The 22683-nt window shown below is 40.6% G+C and overlaps 1 protein-coding gene across 2 annotated transcripts; it reads right to left on the minus strand.

Moving 5' to 3' along the window:
• Window positions 1–2469: 2469 nt before the first annotated feature.
• LOC147076346 (uncharacterized) lies at window positions 2470–20852 on the minus strand. Of its 2 annotated transcripts, XR_015069596.1 has the most exons (5): window positions 20647–20852; window positions 10855–11007; window positions 8298–8447; window positions 3575–5456; window positions 2470–2803 (listed from the first exon to the last, which is right to left on the minus strand). XR_015069596.1 is itself a non-coding variant. In XM_085941239.1 (4 exons), the coding sequence occupies exons 1-4, from the start codon at window positions 20791–20793 to the stop codon at window positions 3903–3905; spliced, it is 2004 nt and encodes a 667-aa protein (XP_085797365.1). In that variant the 5' UTR covers window positions 20794–20852; the 3' UTR covers window positions 3336–3902. The 2 variants fall into 2 exon arrangements, 1 of the variants encoding a protein (XP_085797365.1); XM_085941239.1 differs by lacking the exon at window positions 2470–2803 and having other exon boundaries at window positions 3336–5456.
• Between the last annotated feature and the right edge of the window lie 1831 nt (window positions 20853–22683).

A 22683-nucleotide genomic window follows, 5' to 3' on the forward strand; every position in this document is an offset into this window, starting at 1 on the left:
TGTAAGAACTTAATTTTTAAAAATTGATATTTAAACTACTATATCTGTCAGAGTGACGTTTCTATTGAATCTACAGGAGGAATTCCAAAATTGCCGTCGTTTAGTGCCTTAAGAATTCGCTAAGCGCCGGCGCCAAAAATCGGAATCCGGTTTCCCGAACAGATGCCTCCCACGCACCCTTCGCAACAAAACCGACAATATCGTATGGAGAAGGTCCTCCTCGCGATTTCTTAGTACATAACTTTTCCTTTCAAGCGTCGTGGATTCTACACTTGCTTTTCCGACGATCTACTGACTGGAAAAATGAAAAAGTTGAGCTCTTATACCCACGGCTGAAGGTCAAGGCCTCTCCCTATTGGCTGACTGTGAAATTTGAATTTTCTTCTTTGGAGCGAGTTTTCCCGCGAATAATTTGGTAGATTTTGGAAGATATTTATTTGAATTAACTTCCTGGCCGTGTTCTAATAACTTTTCTTCATGTTGGCAGCAATAGTTAGATTTCATAGTAGCGGGTGCATAGGTAAAACTAAATTAGAAGAAAAGTCAATTTGAGATCAGTTAATTTCCATTCTAAAGAAAATTAATTTTCCTCGAATTTCTCCGAATTGGCTTATCTTGGTATCAAACCGTAGAGGACAGAATTATCAACCGGATGGCCCTGCGATTAGCTTTCAAAGTAAATACTAATCGATTTATAGACGTTTAGAGTGTACATTTACAGTCGCCAGTATGGGATACTTAAGATAATTTTATAAACGTAATTCGTGGTGCAAAACGATTGACCACGTGCAAGGAACTATTAGGCGTGACAAAAGCGAATTTTCTAAAGGGAGTTTTCAGGGAGAGAAGCTCCAAACCCGAGTTCCAAATTGTTGTCCGTTTCAGAGATATTAATTAACATTGGTTGGAATTGTCCCATCTTTAATTAATTTGTCGTTATTCGCCTAATGTTCTTCCACGTAGTTTGAACATATGACAACTTAGATACTAAACACCTCAGGCCTCCGTCCCCATACAAAGATTACCGGAATTGTCAATTCGGTAGAACAATCTTGTAGTGGTCAACGGGTTTCTTCTCAATTTTACATGTGAGATATATATATGGCTTTCCTCACGCCGAAATTGATCCAAAATGCCTTTAAACTATTGATTACATCGCAGAATAGTGTGAAGCACTTTCTGTGATGTTGTACATATGATAATCTGTTAATTATACCGTTTTATTCATCTGTCACTCTCCCATCCTGCGGAATCGTCAAATAAATCTGACCAATCAGGTCCGTCCCGCACCTCCGACTCGAGATATACACCTTTTCCGCGCTATCCCCAGTACATTTCGAGCAGCAGAGCGGAAGGCATGCCAGATTTAAATGAAATTTTCCTTACTGTACAATTCGTTTTCTAGGGGCATTATTCATCCACTGTAACGTCCCTGGACAAAATGCCGCCCCATTTTTTATACAGCATTTGTAATCATCCTTTCATAACTCCGATATCTAAGAAATGTTTTCTATGGATACATTACTAACAAAATATAATTACCACTAAATCTAATATCTCAATTTATTTAAATGCCATCTCTGTTTTATTAGGCAGTATTGCAAGTCCTCGGTTTCAGATGCATTTAAAATACACCTGATAACTTCCAAAACTCACGAGTGACTGGCAAAAATATTTTTCGGTACATTTTAAATTAGGTAAGTATGTAGGTATTTTATCTACAATTCAAATATAATTCTCAAAAATGTACGTGTCATTGACTTCCAAGGACAACGGAAGTAAAATAGACATTGCGAAACCGACAAAAAAATACAGTCCTGTTAAACCTTTTATGTGAATTAATACATTGTTTTGTTTCCAACCAGTGATTTTTAAATGGAAAGATATTTTCGTTATTACTAAGTTTGGGTAGATATTTCTACATATACCTAATGATTCTCCTCGATTTACCGCCCTTCGAATAACTGCTGCCACTAAGCGACGCTCAATCTGCCTACCCCCACGGGACGTCACTGCTCATCCATCACCTAATTCTGAATCTAAATACGACGTCATACAGACATTTACGAACTACTCCAGACATTACTACTTCATACTTTTCGTCACTCATTCTGCATAAATTTATTTTTATGGGAACTTACGAGTTTTTGCAAGTATAGCCCCCATACAACCGTCTTTTCTAAAACGTGTTACTTTACATTTTTTCTATGCTTATTGTCTGCTTACGTCTCTTTCATTCCTTTAGCACAGTCTAAGTTTCGTCTCATTCATTCTTAGAAAGAGTTGTTACATTTCTTCGATGGTAGATTTGAATACAATTTTCGTAAACACTTACAAGCTATGGCGATTACAAACCCATACAAACGATAGCTTTTCTAAACATATTATTTTACAAATTGTACACACTAATTGTCTGCATGCGTCCCTTCCATTCCTCTAGCACAATCTTTTTTCCTTCCTATTCATTCTGAGAAAAATTTATTACAATATATTACATGGGATAATTTTCATACATTTTACAATTTACAAATTATATACAAAAAATAAAATTTACACATTTTTATTACATTTTATTAGTTAATGGGAGGCAAAAGCCGAATATAATTCGACTCCTCGCATACTTTTTAAGGTTTTCACCTTATCTTCTACGAACCATGTCCTCAGCTTCAAGAACATAGACCGTGTGACTTATTCCTAAGCCCTTATTTGACTACAAGGCCAAGGACGTGTTTAGGCCTTTCCACACTCCCAAAAAGTACTTCAGGTCTACCAGAAGTCTAGGGTCATATCAGTGCCTCGGTACCTATATATATATATATATTGTAATTTATGTAATACCATCGGTGCATTGTTATCATCATTCGATTTCGATCCAGGAATAAAAGACTTAAAGACTATATATTTGATTTTAAGTTACGTAAATATGGGGTGGAATGACAGGTAAATTCAAAAAAGTTAGAAGTACGAAGAGTTGCGAAAGAGGGAAATAATATACATACTAATAAAATTTTATAACAGAAGTTATCTTCCAGGCTTGTAAACTTTACTCACACAAATCAAATAACAAAAATATACTGCAAAGTTAAGGAATGAGAAGATTCTTGAGGAACAAAAGGTTCTGAAAGGCGTAGGAATATGATAAATCACTAGCCAGTGAGAACGCTCGAACACGATTGTCAGGAATTCTTTATTTTAATCCACCGATCTACCTGCAGTCGAGTATTTACATTAAAGATGGACGAAGTTAAATAAGTTATTTGAAGAAGGTATGATAAACAGAAGGCAAAGTTAGACTACACCATATGGTAGTGCGTAGATAAGTAAAAAAAATGGGTGCCAATTCTAGCTTCAATAACATTGAATAATAAATACTAGGAGAAGATTTAATAAACAAAAGAGATTTGATAGAACATATCTATATTAACCTAATTAAATATTACAGATGCCATGTGAGAGTATGAATGACGAGGCGAACGGAAAGTATTAGACAGTTGCAGGTAGCATAAAGCTTGAAAACAAAATAACAGCTGGTAGGTAATTATAATAAACGAAAATCTATCATAAAATATAGTACTGTATACAAACGATACAATGTCACAGTAGTTTAAAACCAGTTTGTGGTTTTAAACTACTGTTTATTACTGTAAAGTTTTAAAATTCACTTCACGATAATGTGGTTTTTTACAAGTATGTGTCATTTTTAGTTTTTTGAGATTACCAATTTGAATGAATTTTTTGAAACATACATTGCGTTGTTTTATTTTTCACCAGTGTGTTTCGTTTTATGTATTTTAAGAACACCACTTTCGAGAAATCTTTTAAAATATACAGCGCGTTGGTGTGGTTTTTAACCAGAATTTGTCATTTTTTGACTTATGTAGAAACCAATCTGCACAAATTTTTTAAAATACACTACCTACGCATTGATGTGATTTATCACCAATATGCGTCAATTTATGACGTTTAAGGTGACCAATTTGCAGAAATTTTTTTAAACACACATCGCATTGATGTGGTTTTTCACCAGCATGTGTCATTTTATGTCTATTGAGATTGCTAATTACCGAGAATTTTTTTAAACACACATCGCATTGGTGTGGTTTTTCACCAGTATGTATCATTTTATGTATTTTGAGAGCACCACTTTCGAAAAATCTTTTAAAACACACATCACACTGATGTGGTCTTTCACCAGTATGTTGAATTTTATGTACTTTGAGAGCACTACTTTCAAAAAATCTTTTGAAACACAAGTCACACTGATGTGGTTTTTCACCAGTATGTATCATTTTATGTCTATTCAGTTTACCAATTGTCGAGAATTTTTTAAAACAAACTTCGCATTGATGAGGTTTTTCACCGGTATGTGTCGTTTTGTGTGTTTTGAGTTCACAAATTTGTATGAATTTTTTAAAACACACATCGCATTGGTGTGGTTTTTCACCAGTATGTGTCATTTTATGTGTTCTTAAATGACCAATTACCGAGAATGTTTTAAAACACACTTCGCATTGATGTGGTTTTTCACCAGTATGTGACATTGTATGTGTTTTGAGATTACCAATTGCCGAGAATTTTTTGAAACACAGATTGCATTGATATGGTTTTTCACCAGTATGTGTCATTTTATGTGTTTTCAAATGACCCATTTCCGAAAATTTTTTAAAACACACATCGCATTGATAAGGTTTTTCACCAGTATGTGACATTGTATGTGTTTTGAGAGAACTAATTGCCGAGAATTTTTTGAAACACAGATTGCATTGATGTGGTTTTTCACCAGTATGTGTCATCTGATGTCTGTTGAGATTGCTGATTACCGAGAATTTTTTTAGACACACATCGCACTGATGTGGTTTTTGACCAGTATGTTGAATTTTATGTATTTTGAGATCACTACTTGCAAGAAATCTCTTGAAACACACATCACACTGATGTGGTTTTTCACCAGTATGTGTCATTTTATGTCTATTCAGTTTATTTGTTGTCAAGAATTTTTTAAAACACAGATTGCATTGATGTGGTTTTTCACCAGTATGTGTCATCTGATGTCTCTTGAAATTACCTATATTCGAGAATTTTTTAAAACACACATCGCACTGATGGGATCTTGTACCAGTCTGCGTCATGTATGACCGCTGAGTCTTTGTGCATGAAATGCGGTGACAATTTAGATTGTCAATAGATTCAAATACTCCATAACAATTATTGCAAATAAAGTTACGTGGAAAATATGTAACTCTTCTCAACATAATTCGAACTTCCTTTGGCAAGTAAATTTGTTGAACTTCCTGTTTTACGTTTTCATCATCTATGGTTATCTCAGAATGCTGTAACATGATTTTATTGGTTGCATGTGCTATGTCGTTGTTGGCCAGGATATTGTTAACTGTATCATTTCCAATGATGCACAGTGGTTCAATGTGGCGTACTGTGAAACATTGCTGGGTAGAAATCTATAAAAAAGGATAGGCACCTATGTTCAATATAATAATTTTTAAATATATAAAATATGTTTATGTTCGCAAATGTTGCAGAGACACTATGTGTTTAACGGTTATTTGTGATAAATAATGGGAGATTTTTTTGCTTGGATAGAACTTACGAACGACTTAACTGTCAAAACGACTGTGATTCTGCGCTTACTTTTTGACTCACTGTATGATTAGTAAAGTCAGGAAAATCATCATGAATAGAGCCACGCAACAAAATTGTCAAAACTTACTTAGAGCATAGGTTAACGATTCGCGCAACTTATAATAATTGCATTATAACGGGTTTATTATTAATTACCGCATATGGAACAATGGGTACCGATCCAGAAAAGTCCATTGTCTTCCATGAAAATTTACCGTTTGATGCGGTTTACAAGCTGGTGGCATCATCGGGCAATATTTCATCAAAGATGAGGCCGGAGCTCGTGTTACCGAACCATAAAGCCCCAAGGCTTGGATTCACTACGGGAAAAATCGTGCAACATGACGCACAATACGAGGGTGGGTCAATAATTCCTTAGAAAAAAGCATTAAAACAGTTTTTATTTTTGTATTTTTTTTTTATTTCTCAACATAATCTCCTTGGAGCTCAATACACTTGGTTAGACGTTTCTCAATTTTTTTAAACCGTCAGAAAAATAAGTTTTCGGAAGGTCCTCAAAATAAGCATTTGTCCGATCGATGACTTCTTCATTTGAAAAAAACCTTGTCCACTTAGCCATTTTTTTAAGTTTGGGAAAAGGAAAAAGTCACTGGGGGCTAAATCTGGCGAATACGGTGGGTGGTCGACCAATTTGAACTTCAATTCTTCAATTTTAGCCATTGATCGTAAACATGTGTGAACACGGGCATTGTCCTGATGAAAGAGGATTTTTTTCCTGTTTAAATGAGGCCGTTTTTCTTCAACTTCGTTTTTTAGCTGGTCCAATAAAGATGCATAATAATCTCCTGTTATTGTTTTTCCTTTTTCCAAATAGTCAACGAAAATAATTCCACGTGCATCCCAAAATACAGTAGCCATAACCTTACCAGCTGATTTTACGGTTTTCGCCTTCTTTGGACATGGTTTGTCTTCGCAATCCACTGCTTTGACTGTTCTTTCGTCTCGGGAGTATAGTGGTGTATCCATGTTTCATCTACAGTCACAAAGCGACGAAAAAATTCATCCGGATTGCGTTGCATGAGCGACAACAGGGCTTTAGAGGCCACCACCCTATTGCGTTTATTGTCGACTGTGAGCAAACGCGGCACCCATCTTGCAGAAATATTTTTCATGCCCAATTTGTCATGTAAAATAGAAATGACGCTACCTTTTGAGATCCCTGTAACCTCAATTATCTCACTCAACTTTAATCTTTGGTCACTTAACACCATATCGTGGATTTTATTGATCATTTCTGGTGTAGTCACCTCTACAGGACGTCCTGAGCGTGGTTCATCCTTTGTTGATGTACGACCACGTTTAAATTCATTTAACCAGTTATAAATAGTTGCAAGTGAAGGAGCAGATATGCCGTGAACTAAATCCAACTCATTTTTTATTTCCTTTGCTGTTAACCCTTTTATATTAAAATGTTTAATAACAGCTCTAAACTCAATTTTCTCCATTTTCCATTTTTCCATTTTCCACAAGCAATTTTTTTTTTTAAATGTACGAGAAACACACAACAACCCGACCAATCTGATTGAAACTTCGCAGCATACTGAATCGGTAGTGCCGCTGCATGAAAACAAACCGCTTACAGTACTAGTCGCGCCACCTGTCGGCTTTTCTAAGGACTTATTGACCCACCCTCGTATCTACGTCGATTACTCGGGAACGATGCTGCGAAATATTTTTCTTGTACACAATATGCACACACTTTGGCGGCTATCGCATTTCGGCCACAAGTGTGTGCAAGCAAAATGTTCCGCGGCTTTGCGTAGTGTGTGCGTATTGTGTACAAGAAAAATGTTTCGCGGCATCGTTCCCGAGACATCGACGTAGATGTTGTGCGTCATGTTGCACGATTTGATCCGTAGTGAATCCAAGCCTTAATCATCGATGACATTCATCCGGACGAGATGTGGTTCAACAGGATGGCGCTATGTGTTATACGGCGGCCGCAATCATCGACTTATTGAATTCATAATTTGGTGATAAGTTGATTTCGAGAAACGGACATGTTAATTGGCTTCCAAGGTCGTTCGATTTGACATCTCTGTACTAGTTTAGTCATATTTTTATTTCAGTTTATGTCGATTAAACAGCAACCATTGACGCATTGTATGCCAACATTGGTTGTGTTATACGTGGTATAAATACGGCCAGTAGTGTTCGACAAATAGTTGTCTTAATTGGACATCTAGAATTTGTTGAGAACTGCTGCGGTGGCCATATGCCCGATAATATTTCAATTGTTAATGCCACGAAGATATCAATTTTTCAAATAAAAAAAAAACTATTAAAAGTTACTTGTTCTACATCGTCACTACGCAGTCAAATATCAAATTGTTCAGGAATTGAAAAAAACTGTGGGCATTGATTTATTTTATTAAAAAATGATTTGGTGCGTTTGGCTACAATAATTTTTGTCAAGTTACAAATGGCTTAAAAAATTGTTTTGATTTATTTTGATATGAAATTTTTTTTGGGAGTTCTGATACTTGGCCAGTTCATGTAAGTGTACTTATGCAATAAGTCCATTACCACCAAAATGTCACTTCGGAGAAAAGTGAGGGGTACGGCAATTAGCCTGTACAGTGACGATACTTTACAAAGATTTTTTAGGATAACAAAATAACTTAATTTGTTAAACGTACCTGTTCTAAAGGCCTGTATTGTGAATTAGAGCAGTCAGGTTGCGGATTCTCATTATTGATTTTGCGAAATGAGTTTTCATCAAATTCCTCTTTGATGACGACTTTATTACCATTCTCAGATATTATATTGATCTGACCGTTTCCATGATCCTGAAAATAGCAACATTAATTATATTAGGTAAGAGAATCACCACTATGTTCAGCCAGGGTCAGCACACCGGTGGAGAAGACTTCCTACAGCTTTTGCTTCTGCTATAAGTGGGCGCCAATAATTGATGACTGCATTTGGAAAGTGAACAAGCGCTACATCACATTTGGCCCAGTAAACATATTTATATAACCTACTTAATATTTTGCTTGTAATTTTATATTCTTAAATACGTATTTATGCATAATAATATACACGTTTAAACTTTATTATAATATTAAGGTGAGAAAACGCTAAAAAATATAATGTTATTTTAATTCTAACATCTAACATTATTTTTAAGGGCGCACATGCTCAGCGTAGGTCGAAATGGAGCTTTTATGGTATTTTCAGAGCATAACCCTGGACAATCCTTAAACGTTGTAAATAATCTATTTATATAAATTTGAAGCCTTATTATCTTTTATGTTTATTTTAAACATTTGATGACTGTATAAAGTATTTTTATTACATAAAATAGTATTCTTTTAAACTTCTCGATCTAATATTTTAGAATATAGTCATATTTCAGTACGTTCATGTGCAGTGGTGTTAAGATTTTTTTAGATTTATTAATTTTTAAACGCATTTACAAAACTATTAGTAAAATTAATGTTAACATTATATAGTGACATATGCACGACAAAAAAATATATTTTATATTCTTTGTGATCTCAAATTTGACAAGAATTAGACATTTTATTATTTAAAAAAAATGGGCAAGATTAACACATTTGAAGACAATTCTAAAGGGACTGATTATAAGCTATGTCTTTGACCATTCAAATGTGATAAACATCCTATGAATAATGAATGCTTTATAATAATTATTAACCTAAGAATAATCTATTGGCATTTCCCAGTGGCTAAGCTACAACATACGGCAGAGGCCATAAATTGACAAACAATAAATGAAGTAGGGAGTAAGATCATGTCGTCGGTGTTTTGTAAAAAGGGCGAATTAACCAAAATGCTACTTTACAGGAGGAGGATTTTTAACTTTAGACATTTATTTGTTTTTTACCTGTAGATGATTATAAATATCTAACAAGTTTATAATAAAGCTTAGAAATAATACTGTCATTATAATAGGTAATATTATATAATATTTTAAAAGGCCTAATATGTCACATTTGCTTTTTATTTCGTAATTTTAATTAATTTAATTTTACTCGATTATCATTTTTAAGTACTTTCCTGTAGAGATAAAAATTCGCCGTTTTTACACAACAAAGCTAGTGGGGTACATATTGTATTTTCATTAAAATCTCGATTTCGCCAAAATGGTTGATTCGCCCTTTTTACAAAACACCGACGATGTTAACGCGCGTGTTTGAAGATGTACCTAACCGAAAAAAAAATATTTTTTTAAAAAAAATAATAAATATTAAATACATAATTTCAGATATTTTAAAGATATAAGAACATTTTTTACGAGAAAGTTCACTATTTATGTGGAATCTTAACAGCCGACCTCCACTTCTAGCCACTGGGATGTACAGTGACTTAAACCATTCGTTTATCTACATTGTGGCGTCAAACCATACATAATTTTAGACATTTATAAATATAAGAATATTTTTTATGGATTAAGGTTTAGCGTAGGCAAGGCTTAAATTAAAAAAAAACTGAAAACACCATCTGCAAATTGTTTCTTAGTGAAATGAAAACAAATATATATGACTGACGAAGTTTAGTGTGCAATATTTATGTCGAATCTTAACAGCCTACCTCCACCCCACGCCACTGGAATGTACAGTGACGTTTATCTGTATTGAAAGAGGTTGCGACGTCAATGTGTTCCGAGAAACTTACAATATAGCTGGCGTCAGCTATTAAAACGATACATCAGTGAAACGGCAAATAATTTTCAACTATAGGCGCGACGAAATTTTGGACTCGCTGGCATTCAGAGAGAGAACGTCGAGCTGTGAACATGTCGATTTGTTTCGTGATGGCGACGGGGGTTTCATTCTTAAATCGTGTAAAGATGACTAAAAACTTTACCCATTTACTTGAAAAAGAAAACAGTCAATGAATATATTATTATTGTTACTAATAGAACAATAAACAGAACATTAATGGACGCATGTTGGATTTATATGACAAATTATATATCGTTTGGCATGCATCATTTGCACCCGCGACCCGCAATCCACGCATCGCCTAGCCACGATCTAAAGACCATGACTCAACTGAGGTATAGCCTTAATAACGATGTATGACTTTGTCAAAGTCGAGTCGAATATCAGTGTGCATTGCGCCTAGCATTGACGTACCAGAAATATGGGCGACGTGTCGGAAACCACGATTCCATAATTCATTATGTAGGTTTTTATATTGTTGAAAACAAATATATATATTGCTTACCTTGTTAACTGGCTTGCATTCCGTGTAAGAACAGCTGGGCTGTGGTTCTTCATGATACGATGGACGTGGTATATCTTCAAAATACTCTTCCTTGATGTTGAAATGTTGGAAATGGTTCTCAGATTTTAAATTGGTCAGGTCTAAAGCAGTGTTCTGTGGAAATGTTGTATGTTAAAGCACATTTTTTAAGGGTCTGCAAATCTTTCAATACCTACTGCATCAACGCTGATCAGGTGGTTGAAAATGTTCACTGTCGACATTCGGTCTTTTTTTTTCTCGTTCGCTAGATAAACGTATCGTAGTGCATGCGTAGCCAGTACGTTGCCTGCATCAAACACTTCTAGACACATCACAAGGCTGTTATTGGTGGTTATCGATTGTAGTTCATTATATAATATAAGTGTTGAGGCGGTTAAATGTTACAATAAGTAAACCATCTGAACTGTCAAAAAGTGCTATGTTATTACAGCACTCTTCTTGGCTGTGTTAACTTTTAGCCGGCTCGCACATCACAACTCGCCTTGTGTGCCTGACGGCCATAAATCAAGACTTTGGAGACCTGCCGGTCAGTGTTGCATGATACAACCTCGCACATCTACCTAGCGACATCGACATTCGCCGTATCGCCGCATTCGCGCGTAATCTCCCGAAACGTCAAAATATACTCTAGCTAGACGACGGCGTTGCGCAAATATGTCATCAGACGCGGAAACAGCGATTATAATGTATCGGTACCGCAGACATTTAAGAAGAAAGCTCTCGTCTGCCATTTTTGTTGGTGTGTTGATTGTATGGACAAACGTCAAACGCGGCGACCAGCGATGAGCAAGCAATGACAGTCTAGACATTGAAGTTAAATTCCCTCCACCAAACCCGCCCCGCACCACACTCGGTCTTAATCGAGAGTATCACGGGACCCGTCAATTGGTGATGTGAAGCATCTAAAAATTGGCCTGGGAGTGTCCTGGGAGAAGGTGCCCAAGACTTAGGTTGCTACGCTCAGAGTGAGCTCTGACTGAGTTTACTGAGTTTACTCTAATTCAAAGTGCCAGGGAGAGAAAAAGCACATAGAAATTACTTAAAAGAAAATGAAGCTACTTATTTATTATATCAAAGAACGAAGCTAATCATACAGGCAGCAAAATTTATGTGAAGAGATCTTCACGCCCGTAGTAAGACGCCGCAAATTTTTTGAATGCAAGATAGTTGGCCTTAGTAGCAACCAGGTCGGACGGGCCGATGGGTCCAACAACTGGTTGGACCGACCTGAGCATCTCCTCCCGTTCGGAGCACATACTCAGACACTCCCACAGGATGTGATTGGCATCCTGTATTTCCCCTCCGCATGGACATGTCGGACGGCTTGCAAGTCCAAGCTCAAAGAGCCTGCCAGCGAAACCACCATGGCCAGTCACAAATTGACTGGTGTAATGGTCTGGAGTCAAATACTTGGTTATCTCCATTCGCCACTGTATGTCTGGAAAAAACGCGTATGTGAGCCGGCCCTTAGTAGATTCGTCCCACTTTCGCTGCCAGGTCTTAATGGCCGCGTTAAGCGACATGAGTCTAATTTTGCGCTTCAATAGTGCTAATCCCTCGCCGGCTTGTCGAGGGGGGGGGACGAGATGAAAATCACCAACGTCAGCCTCCTCACCTTTGAGGAGCAGCATTGAAGCGCCGCTGACCTGAATGTGCAGGTCAAGTGGGAGAATACCGGCCAGGACCGGGAGCGCGTCAGTTGAGGTTGTACGGTAGGCCTTGGTAATGGACAGGAGCACGCTGCGCTGTCCTCTTAAAAGAGAGGCTCTAAGTTTGACACTCTTGGGAATGCGCGGGCACCAAGCGCTGGCGCCGTAAGCCGCGATTCCCATAAAAATGGCGCCGTAGGCGATCTTGAGCGCCCTTACTCTTAAGCCCCATCCTTCACCAGCCATGCGGCCGACCCTCTGGAAGGCCACCCCAGCCTTGTGGACTTGGGTTTCGGCATGGTGTTGGAAATTTAGCATGGTGTCCATCTTGACGCCTAGATAGGTGACGATCTTCGACACTTTCACTCTCGTGTCACTGAATCGGACTGTGGGTGGTCTCGAGCAGTTCAGTCGTCTCGGTCCTTTGAGGACAATGGCTTCTGTCTTGGAAGGTGCGAATGATAGTCTATTTAGTTTACCCCAAGCCTCAATTGATGCTAAGGCTTCGCCAACAGTGCTCTCAATCTTCGCCCTGCTGTCGGCCTCGACCAACAGCAGCGCATCGTCTGCGTAGGCAATGACAGTACAGTCGGTTGGAAGCGGAATTCTAAGGAGATCGTCGAAGAGTACGTTCCAGAGAAGGGGCCCGAGGACTGAGCCCTGGGGACATCCCATGCTGGTGTTTCTCTCTATTGTTGTTGATCCAACTCGAAACTCGATCGATCTATTCGTGAAGTAACTTTGAATCGACGCGAACAAATTTCCTGGTAGTCTCTTCAGCCGAAGCTTTCGAAGTATAAGAGGCCAGGACGCACTATCAAACGCACCTGCAATGTCCAGGAAAACTCCTAGGACGTATTTACGGCGAGAATTTTCAGAGATGGCAATCACGTTCCTAATGGCGTCGACTGTTGATTTGCCTCTTCTGAATCCAAATTGCTTATCGGAAAGCGGCGAGTGTGTCTCCAGGTGGGCTTCAATCCTGTGGCACAGTAGCTTCTCCAGCACTTTGCCCAGGGCGGGCAGGAGTGTTAGAGGGCGGTAGGCTTTGGGGCTTGACGGTTCTCGGCTGCCAGCTTTGGGGATTACCTTAAGTAAGCCCCTCTTCCAGCAGTCGGGGAACGTGCCGCTTCTGATGCAGTCACTGAAGAGGGCTGTAATCTCTGGCGCGGCGATGGCCCATGTGCGTTTGACAAGTAAGTTGTCAATGCAGTCCGGGCCCGGGGCCTTGCCAGCAGTCAACGTGCGCATGATTTGGTTGATCTCCTGTTCGGAAGGCAACGATGAATGATCCGTGTCGATTGGAAGAGAAGCCTCAAAGCGGGTCGTCCTCATGGCGTCATCATCCCTGGACTCATCATCCAGAGGGATGAGAGCCTCGAGTAGGACCGCAGCCGTTTCAGACTCGGTACTGGTGAATCCGCCACCCGGTTTCTCGATGCCGCACAGGAGGCTCGTCGGTCTGAGTCCCAGCCTCAATGCACGGTATGGAGGACCCCAGGGGTCCGAACCTCCCTCAATGGTAACGAAATTACGCCAGTAGTCTTTCTTGGCTTGAGTGATTGCTTTCTTGTATTCCGTTCGGGTGAATTTGGCCATGGTTGCAAGGGGATCGATGGAGGCAGGTGGTTGCTTGCGCAGGCGTGCACGTTGATGGACCTTGCGCGCTTTTCTGAAAAGATCACGCAGGCGCGAAACATGCTGCGTCCACCACGGCGACTGGCTTGGTGGCTTGGGCTTGCAGCGTCCGAGTGAAGCTTCGGCTGATCCGGTGATGTCTGCAGTCAGTCGTGAGGCGGCCGAGTGTACGTCTGGAAATCGGATTCTGGATGTCCTGTCAAGCTTTTTGGAAAGCGCCTCTTCAAACTTTTCCCAATTCCCGTCGCGGGTTCTAAACCGCGCGGGCGGAGTTGGGGAAACGTCAGAGCCGCCATCGTGCGAGGAGACAGAGGCCAGCTCAAAAGTGATCAACCGGTGATCACTCATGGAAGCGCTCTCATGGACTCTCCAGCCGCTGATTCGTCTCGCAACGGATTCAGTGGCCAGGGTGATGTCGATGTGGGTGCTTCCGGAGTTTGCGTGCGACACGAAAGTCGGCATGCTGGTGGGGTCGTTGAGGACGACCAGGTTGTGCTGGTGAACTAACTCCTCGATGGCGTCCGCGTCGCACAGGGGGATATCCACGGGCGCCCAGAGGGGGGATTGCGAATTTGCATCCGCACAGATGATGACATCCCTGCCACTAACTGCGCGAAGGATGCCGTCAAGCACTGATGCCACGTGTTCCTTTGTACTCTTAAAGCTGAAGTAGGCGGAGATAACCACCACGCTGCCTCCTCCGGGAAAGCTTATGTCTGCACACGCGACTAACTCAGTTGACAGGTGCGAGAGCGACAGCACGCCAAGGCGAGGGTCAAGAGCGAAAACGCAAGCCTTCGGCTCCACACCCCTGGCATTGACGACAAGACCCGCGCACCCGAGTCCCTTTTCAGTGACCTTGGGGCCCCTTTTAGAGGCCCAGTGGTACGGTTCCTGTACCAGCGCCAGAGACAGGCCTGTGGCCCGCATAGTCTCAATTAACTCCGCCGAGCCGGCGTCGCTCAGGTTGACGTTCAACTGAGCGAAGGTAATCATCGCGTGGCAGTGTAGTCCACCATAGCCCTTTCACGCAGCTCGGCGTGGAGCCTTGCTGGGCAATCGAGACTGCCGGTGGAGTGATCAGACGGCTGCTTGTGCTTGTAGCAGGCCACGCATTTGGGTGGGTTTCCTTTGCTGGGGCAGTCCTCGCGGTCGTGGCCGGAGATGGCGCAGTGGCTGCACGTCGGCGTTTTGCTGGTGCATCCTTTGGCCATGTGACCAAAGAGGTGGCATATATTGCACTTCACTACCCCAACGTAGTCCCTAAGAGGGAAGGATTCCCACCCCATGTAGAGTCTGTCCTCTGCAATAAGGGCAGTCCAGATGGCCGCCGGGGCGAAGACCACAAAGTGGCATCTGCCGGTTCTTGGCCCGGCTTTGTGGCTCAGTCTTATGTCCGCGTATGCCTTTTCTGGCAGGCCGGTCTGTTCACGGGTGGAGGTGAAGATGGCTTCCCGGAGTTGTAGTTCTGTGAGTGTAGAGGGAAGGTTGAAAATGATTACACGAGGCTGCTTTTTCCCGGCGAGCTCGGCTCGTAGGGCAGCCTCCGAGGTCTCCAGGGCTTTAATAAGGGCCTTGGCCTCGACTTCAGAACGGGGATGAACAATTACACCTCCGTTCCTTATATTACGGATACCCGTAATTTGAACCCCAAGAGACCTGGGGTCGAAGGCCTTCTTAAGGATCTCCTTCGTGGTATCCGATTTCTTCTCCCCAGATCCGGTCGGGAAGAAGAGAACTCCCGGTCTGGGGGCGAGGGGAAGCAAGGATGGAAACTGTTGGTTGGTGGAGGCGGAGGAGGTAGAGGGTGCTGCATGTGTTGACGTCGTGGCCATGGGAAGGCGGCTTTTCCTGCCCAATGCCGTGGCCCATGACATAGGGGCAGGTGTCGTGGCGGCGGGTTGGGCATTTGCGGGCGCTTGAGGCTGGATGGTCTTAAGTATCTTGGTTTGAGCGTGCAAGTCCTTAATGGCCTTCTTTTGAATTTTGAGGCCAGAGGTCCTATCTTTGAGCAGTTGTTCCAGGTGTAGTATTCTGGCTTCTTGGACAATGGATTTTCGCTCGAGTTTGGCCATGGCGAGATTCTGCCGGCTGTGGGCTTCAGATAGGTTCAGCAGAGCATTGGATATTCGCTCTTTGGCGCCGGCCTGTTTGCCGCGGAAGGCCGATATAATCTCGTTTAGACAGGTTGAGACTTCGGTATAAATTTCGTCGTGTTGATCAGGGTCTATCCTGGAGAAGTCCATGGGTATCCCAATGTCTTCGCCAGAGGAGGAAGAGTCGTCATCATCTTGTCGAGGGGGCGCCTGATGGTTTTTTGATTTGGCCTTTTTTGGCTCCGGTTCCGTAATTGTTGGAGATGAGGTTGCTTTTTTCGTTGGCGTTTTTGGCGAACGTTGTTTAGTTTTGGCCGTCCTAGCCGAAGATGGAGCGTAGGCAGTGCATCCTGAAGTGGATGCCGTGAGGGACGAAGAGTTGTCGGGGTTGGTATGATCCGGGGCCTCCTGTGGAGGAGTGCGCACCATATTTGGCATGTAGGTGCGCAATGGTGTGAAGGTAGAGAGTGAGAGAAGGCGGATGGGATCTGTATTTAATATGAGGGATCGTTACACGGCCGGTAGTTTGGATATTGTGCAGTCTTAGTGTTTTAACACTTTTGAAATGGTGGAAGAGGGCGAAGCGATGCGATAGTGTGGTATGTTGAGTATACAACAATAGTGCCTACTCTGCTACCAGGGGTGCTCAAGTGTAGGGTCGGGGTCCAAATGGGGTCCCTTGACGTTTGGTCAGGGGAGGTCAAGTTGGGCCCGCGGTCCAAAAATGGTCCCTATCCAAAGTTGGACAGGGACACGAGGGGGGGTACGGCGGACCTCAGAGACGATGTTTTGGCGAGGTTGACGTGAGTATATGCTGTGGTAACGAGGTGACGGGGGAAAAAGCGTGAAAAAATTCTAAGTCCAAAATGGGCTTGATGTAGGTATATAATAAATAGAAAAAGAGAGAGGTTTGGTGAATCTGAGAGAGAGAATTTAAAGGTCGGAAATTGAAATATGAAATATTGGTGCGGGTAAGGCGAGGTGACCGCCCGCTTTGGACGGCCGCCAAAAAGCGACTGACGTCAAAAATTTAAAAAGTGGGCGTGGATTTTGAAGTATGGGTTTAGGATGGAGGAACAACCGCGAAAAATCACTGAGGTTTCACACTATTCACATATGAGTAACGTTATTATGTTAGGCAGACGGTTGCTCATTCACTGTACGAGTTTGAAGTGATTTGAGCGTCTGGTTCAAACTATAATAATATTGTCTTTCGATCGATGCACTGGTCGTCCCTGCATATAATATATAGCAGTTCCTACACTAAATTTATCACGCAATAAATATTATATTATTACAATAATTAATTATTATTACAATACTATTATTAAATGAAGGAATGGAAATACTTATTTTAAAACACCAAATCTAACAACAACAACGCTAATTACATCTGTTTATAACTTGTAATAATAATTAAACTAATTAATTTAATGGTTATCAATTACACGGGAGCAATAAATTTATGCAGAAATATGATTGTTCGCGAGTTCATTGCTGGTTGGCAAGGAAAAAGGCACATTTACCGGGAAAGTCCTAGGGGAAAACACACAAAAGTTTCACAAATCGTATTCCATGGGCAGGCAAAGGTATTAGTTAAAAAACGGGATCAAAAACTTGTGAATAGCAGGGTCAAAATTGAAAATAACGAAAGCGAAATGATAACGATGCAAAAACACGTCAGAACGGCTCGACCGTCGCTGTTACAGATAGCAGTCTAGACAGAAATGCCCGATTGTGCGGCTGTGCGCATGCGCGGAGTCGATGTCGACATTCAGGTTCTGGCACAATGCAACTCGACGCATGCGGCAGCAACATATTTTTTTCAAGCGTCGCAGTTGCGTCGGCCAATCTGCGAAGCTAAATTTGATAACGTTTGTTTCTTGGTTTACGATGACATCACATCGACGAATTCGACATGCGACGCATGAGGCGAGTTCTGATGTGTGAGCCCACTTAGAGCGAGCCAGACAGTTTTGACGGCTAACTTATTGTAATAATTATAATACCTCAGCACATAAATATGATAAAATACCCTCGATGGCCACCGCTAGCAGCCTTGTGTATAGAATAGATGCGATGGTTTAAAAAGGTAGCGAGTAGTTTTGCACATGTTATAATTTGAAAGAATAAGTTGAATTGTACGTCAAATAGTTTTAAAAATTTCACGGAAATTGTTATTATATTTATATAACATTGCTTTTCATAGAATGATGTAAAAAGTAAGGTATTTTGAAAAAAAAAACTATAGTACACAGTATAATTGACTTTTGAATCTTACAAAATTATAGTATTTTTGGCTAATTTTGAAGTACAATATTCATTCCGTTGGCAACACTGATGTAATGGATCTATACGCTAGCACTTTTATCATGAAAAATCGTATTTTAAGGCCTACCGCGCATGAACGATTTACTATCGTACGGCCAACAATCGAGGAGGTGTATCCATCGTAATGCAATACAGCCCCGCGCATGGACGATCGAGCGAAAGGCGTAGTTGAAAATCTGTGTTCAGACACAAAATTTAACACCAACCGGCCGGAGCCCCATTGGCAGTGCTTTTAAATGAGAGCCCGCGCATGACACGTCATAGCCGGCCGAGAGTGCACTCACACAAGCACTAACAAGTGAAGCGGTTGTATGGAGCGCACGCATACATCGAACCGTTACGAGATCCACATTTGACAGTTCATCGATGCGTACCTATTGGCTTTGCATGCGCGTACCAGTCCTATTTTTTCAGTTTTTTTTCTTTATAAATTAATAATATATACACCCACGTTTTAAAACAGTTTGATAATCTATACAAAACCTCTATATATATAAGCTCTACAAAATCCATTTTGACGTTTCTTATCATATCGCGTGCGCCATTTTTCGGTGCGGACGCATATCTTCAGTGCGCGCGCATTGCCTTCAAACTATATCACGCCATGCGCGCTCAAACAAACTGGCCGGTAATAAATTGCATCATACGCGAGCAAACTAACGATTGTCCGAATGCTACCGGCCGGTTATGTAATCGTCCATGCGCGGTAGGCCTAAACCGGTTTTAAGAATGCAATGCGCTGGCTACGCATGCATTGCGTAGCATTCATCTAGCGAATACTAAGTAGCGAAAAATGCCAGAATGTAGAGAGGACTATGAATAGGATGCCGAAAAACATATATGCTTATTTTGTGGACTTTCGTTAAATAGGTAGTAGGGTTTTGGGGTCTTTTTACTGGTTCTCCGTCACCGCTCGCAGTCATCTGTCAGTGAGCGCAGTGTTACCAACCGAACTATAATTATAATACATTTTGGTTCGCGTACTATTAAAAAAGTAATATTTTCGTTCGCGTACTATTAAAAAAGTATACTACGTCAAAAATAGCACAATTTTGAAAAATGGAATTAATTGAATTCGCCGGTTGTGCGAATATTACCCATTTATAATTTCATTGCGTTTAAAAGTTGTCTATATTGTCGATGTTTAAGTTCCGTAAAATGTTCGTACTTCAATCATAGCAAATCGTAATAACGTGAAGCGAGGGACGTAGTAAGTATAATCTATATAATATAATTAATATAAGATCTCAGTGTGCGATGTTAGTCTATGGACGTCAATGACATTAATATGGAAGAAGCATCTGGAGAAAAAAATGACACTCTTTTGTCGGGTCTGCCGAATGGCATAATCTGTTCTAACGCCATTACAATAAAGGTGACATTGCTATAAATTCCCGATGCTTTTTGTCGTCTGCCGAATGGTTCAGTTCGAACGGAATCGCTCAAATGAACATTGACACTAGAAACACTGTTCTAACGCCATTACAATAAAGGTGATATTGCTATAAATTCCCGATGCGTGATATCGCACAATGGAAATTGCGTGACGTCTACCTATACATGTGCGAACGTCACTATGCGCGAATTTACTTGCTAGCTACTGTATTGAGTGCGTTGTTCATTAATTATGTCATTGATGGAGTAGTCTTGCGTTGAATACTCTAAAAAACTAGGTAACTTGACAGTTAATGACGGCGGCCGGCGTTGGCATTTTTCGGTCATAAGAGGTGTTACAATAAAGCAGGGCATCGGAATTTCTCGAATTCTCCGTTATGTTTATGTGACAAACAAAAAACTTACATTTTCAACACGACCAATAATTTTTGCCGAAATACTATAATGTCTTGGACCGCGTACTATAATTCGATGGCAAAAACATAGCTGAATTCCAAAATGGCGACTGACAGATAAAGACGACGGAGAACCAATAAAGCACCGGGTTTTGCATCGCGATACGCCAACTTTATACAAAGTATTTTTCAAAATCTCTGGTTTCAAGGATGAGACCCAAACTGTCAAAAAATAGATTAAAAACTAACCTCAAAATTGTAACTGGCAACGTCATCATTCTTTTGTTTTATAAAAGTGTGTGCATCTGGGCTACTGAAATAAAATGTCGGCACTTCAAACCAAGGCTGCTTTTCTGGAACAGGTTCGATATCTTCAGGTTCACGTTTCACCTCCATTTTGCGTGTTTTGTGACTGAACGTGCATGAAAATAGTACGGCGACGCGTTGAAATGGTTTACCATAGACAACATAGACTAATATACTTTTATAGACAACATAATATTATATAAACGGTATTGCCACTTTATAATAATATTGGATTAAAATTTTTTCTTTACTAAATAATTCATTACTGTTTATAAATTATTCTTTCTTTTGACCATGCCCGATACTAATAGGATCATATGAGCCTCCACAGAGTGGAGGTTTGTATTAACAGATTAGGTCCAAAATTTTAGGTTCTACAGAATGAAAATTATTAGTATGGATTTATAAGAAATATTCGGTTCCAAAAAACAATTAATATTATCAATTTGATCGTCAGTTACCTATAATATTGTGTAATAATTTATGTGAAACGTGTTTATTATTGGAAAATAATACATTCTATCAGCAATTTTATAAGATGTGATGATAATACCACGATTCTTTAATGTTATATGAGTTAATAATATTACTACAGGCTGTTTAAAACATAATGAAATGAGTTTTACCTATGTATCAATAAAACTCTTATTATTCATGTTGACTTTGAAGTCCTTGAGATATGGTTTGCTCATCCTTTTTCGCGTGAGAAGTTATTCTACTAATCTTCAGGGGAGGTAGGGGTTCCACCAGGAGCCCATACTTCAAACAGAGGTGACCACATCTGGACGACCAGCAACATTGGGGGCCGCCTGAGAGACTTTCGGGGAGTCTGGATGGCGGAGGGTACCTCCTCGTCAATATTGGTGATAATGATAGCCGGAGCCCGCATACCCTTTGTGCGGAAACCACCATTGGTAAGTCATTCTTTACTTTAACGGAAAGAATTTCAAATGCGTCAATCAGCAGATGTCACTTTCAAGATCGAGGAGTTAAAGAACTCAAGGGTTCTAGAGGAAGCAGCAACAAACAAGACGAGACCCTACGCCCGGTGTCCAACGTAAAGCGTTTGAATCAAATGTTTGACGAATCCACAAATGGTTATCGAATGCGCGTGGCTTAACAGTCATACTTATTAAGATCGCTAGGTAGTGTCCGTGTGTGTCGTCTATTATTTATGCCGTATCAGAATATTAAAGACAACATTGGATGGCTCAGATAGTTAGATACATCAATTTATGAGTGCTGTGGGTCTAAGTTTTTTTTAGATGCTTCTATGGATACCTCGCATTTACTGTCGAGGTTTCTTTAAAGACTTTGGCATGCAAACTACTCTACTTGAAGCTAGCCAAATGAAAATTGTGCCGGCTAAGAGAATATGCATTATTGAAAATTATTCTTCTACCCGAATCGGGTATTGCTAATTTGAATTCGGCCAGGGCCTATGAAACCGCCTTGCAAAATTCTTTGTAGCGCAAGGCGGTGGTGATTCTGATGAATATTTTGTTGTATTCATTGGTAGGTAACTGAGGACTGCGATTTGTAGCTGAGTTTTTCCCTTGGTAAAAGAAAAGTCGCATTGGACTGATATTCTGAACATATACTTATCCTATCTTATATGACTGCAGTCACTGGATCTGAAAGGCATGAATCATCATTACATGTCACCATTTATTATTTTTATTCTTTTTATTACATCAATACAGTAATTAAAAAGTGCATCTCTTCCGGCCTCGTTTGCCATGGTCCCCGGAAGGTTTCAAATGTCCGCATCTGCCACCTGTAATAAAAAATTCAGGTTGTACAGCTCCTTGCTTAAGATTTGACAATCTAGGAGTAAATGTAGAACGTCCTGGTCGCTTCCGTCGTCGCATGGACACTCCATTAGATGTTATTTTAAACCGGTGCAGGTATGCTCGCATGACTCCGTGACCTGTAAGAATCTGAGTCATCTCAAAACACAGCCCCTTATGCACCCTGACG

Source organism: Rhyacophila brunnea, unplaced genomic scaffold, assembly GCF_057557595.1.
Source record: "Rhyacophila brunnea isolate RB1 unplaced genomic scaffold, BYU_Rbru_1.0 scaffold_13, whole genome shotgun sequence".
Classification (NCBI taxonomy): Eukaryota; Metazoa; Arthropoda; class Insecta; order Trichoptera; family Rhyacophilidae; genus Rhyacophila; species Rhyacophila brunnea.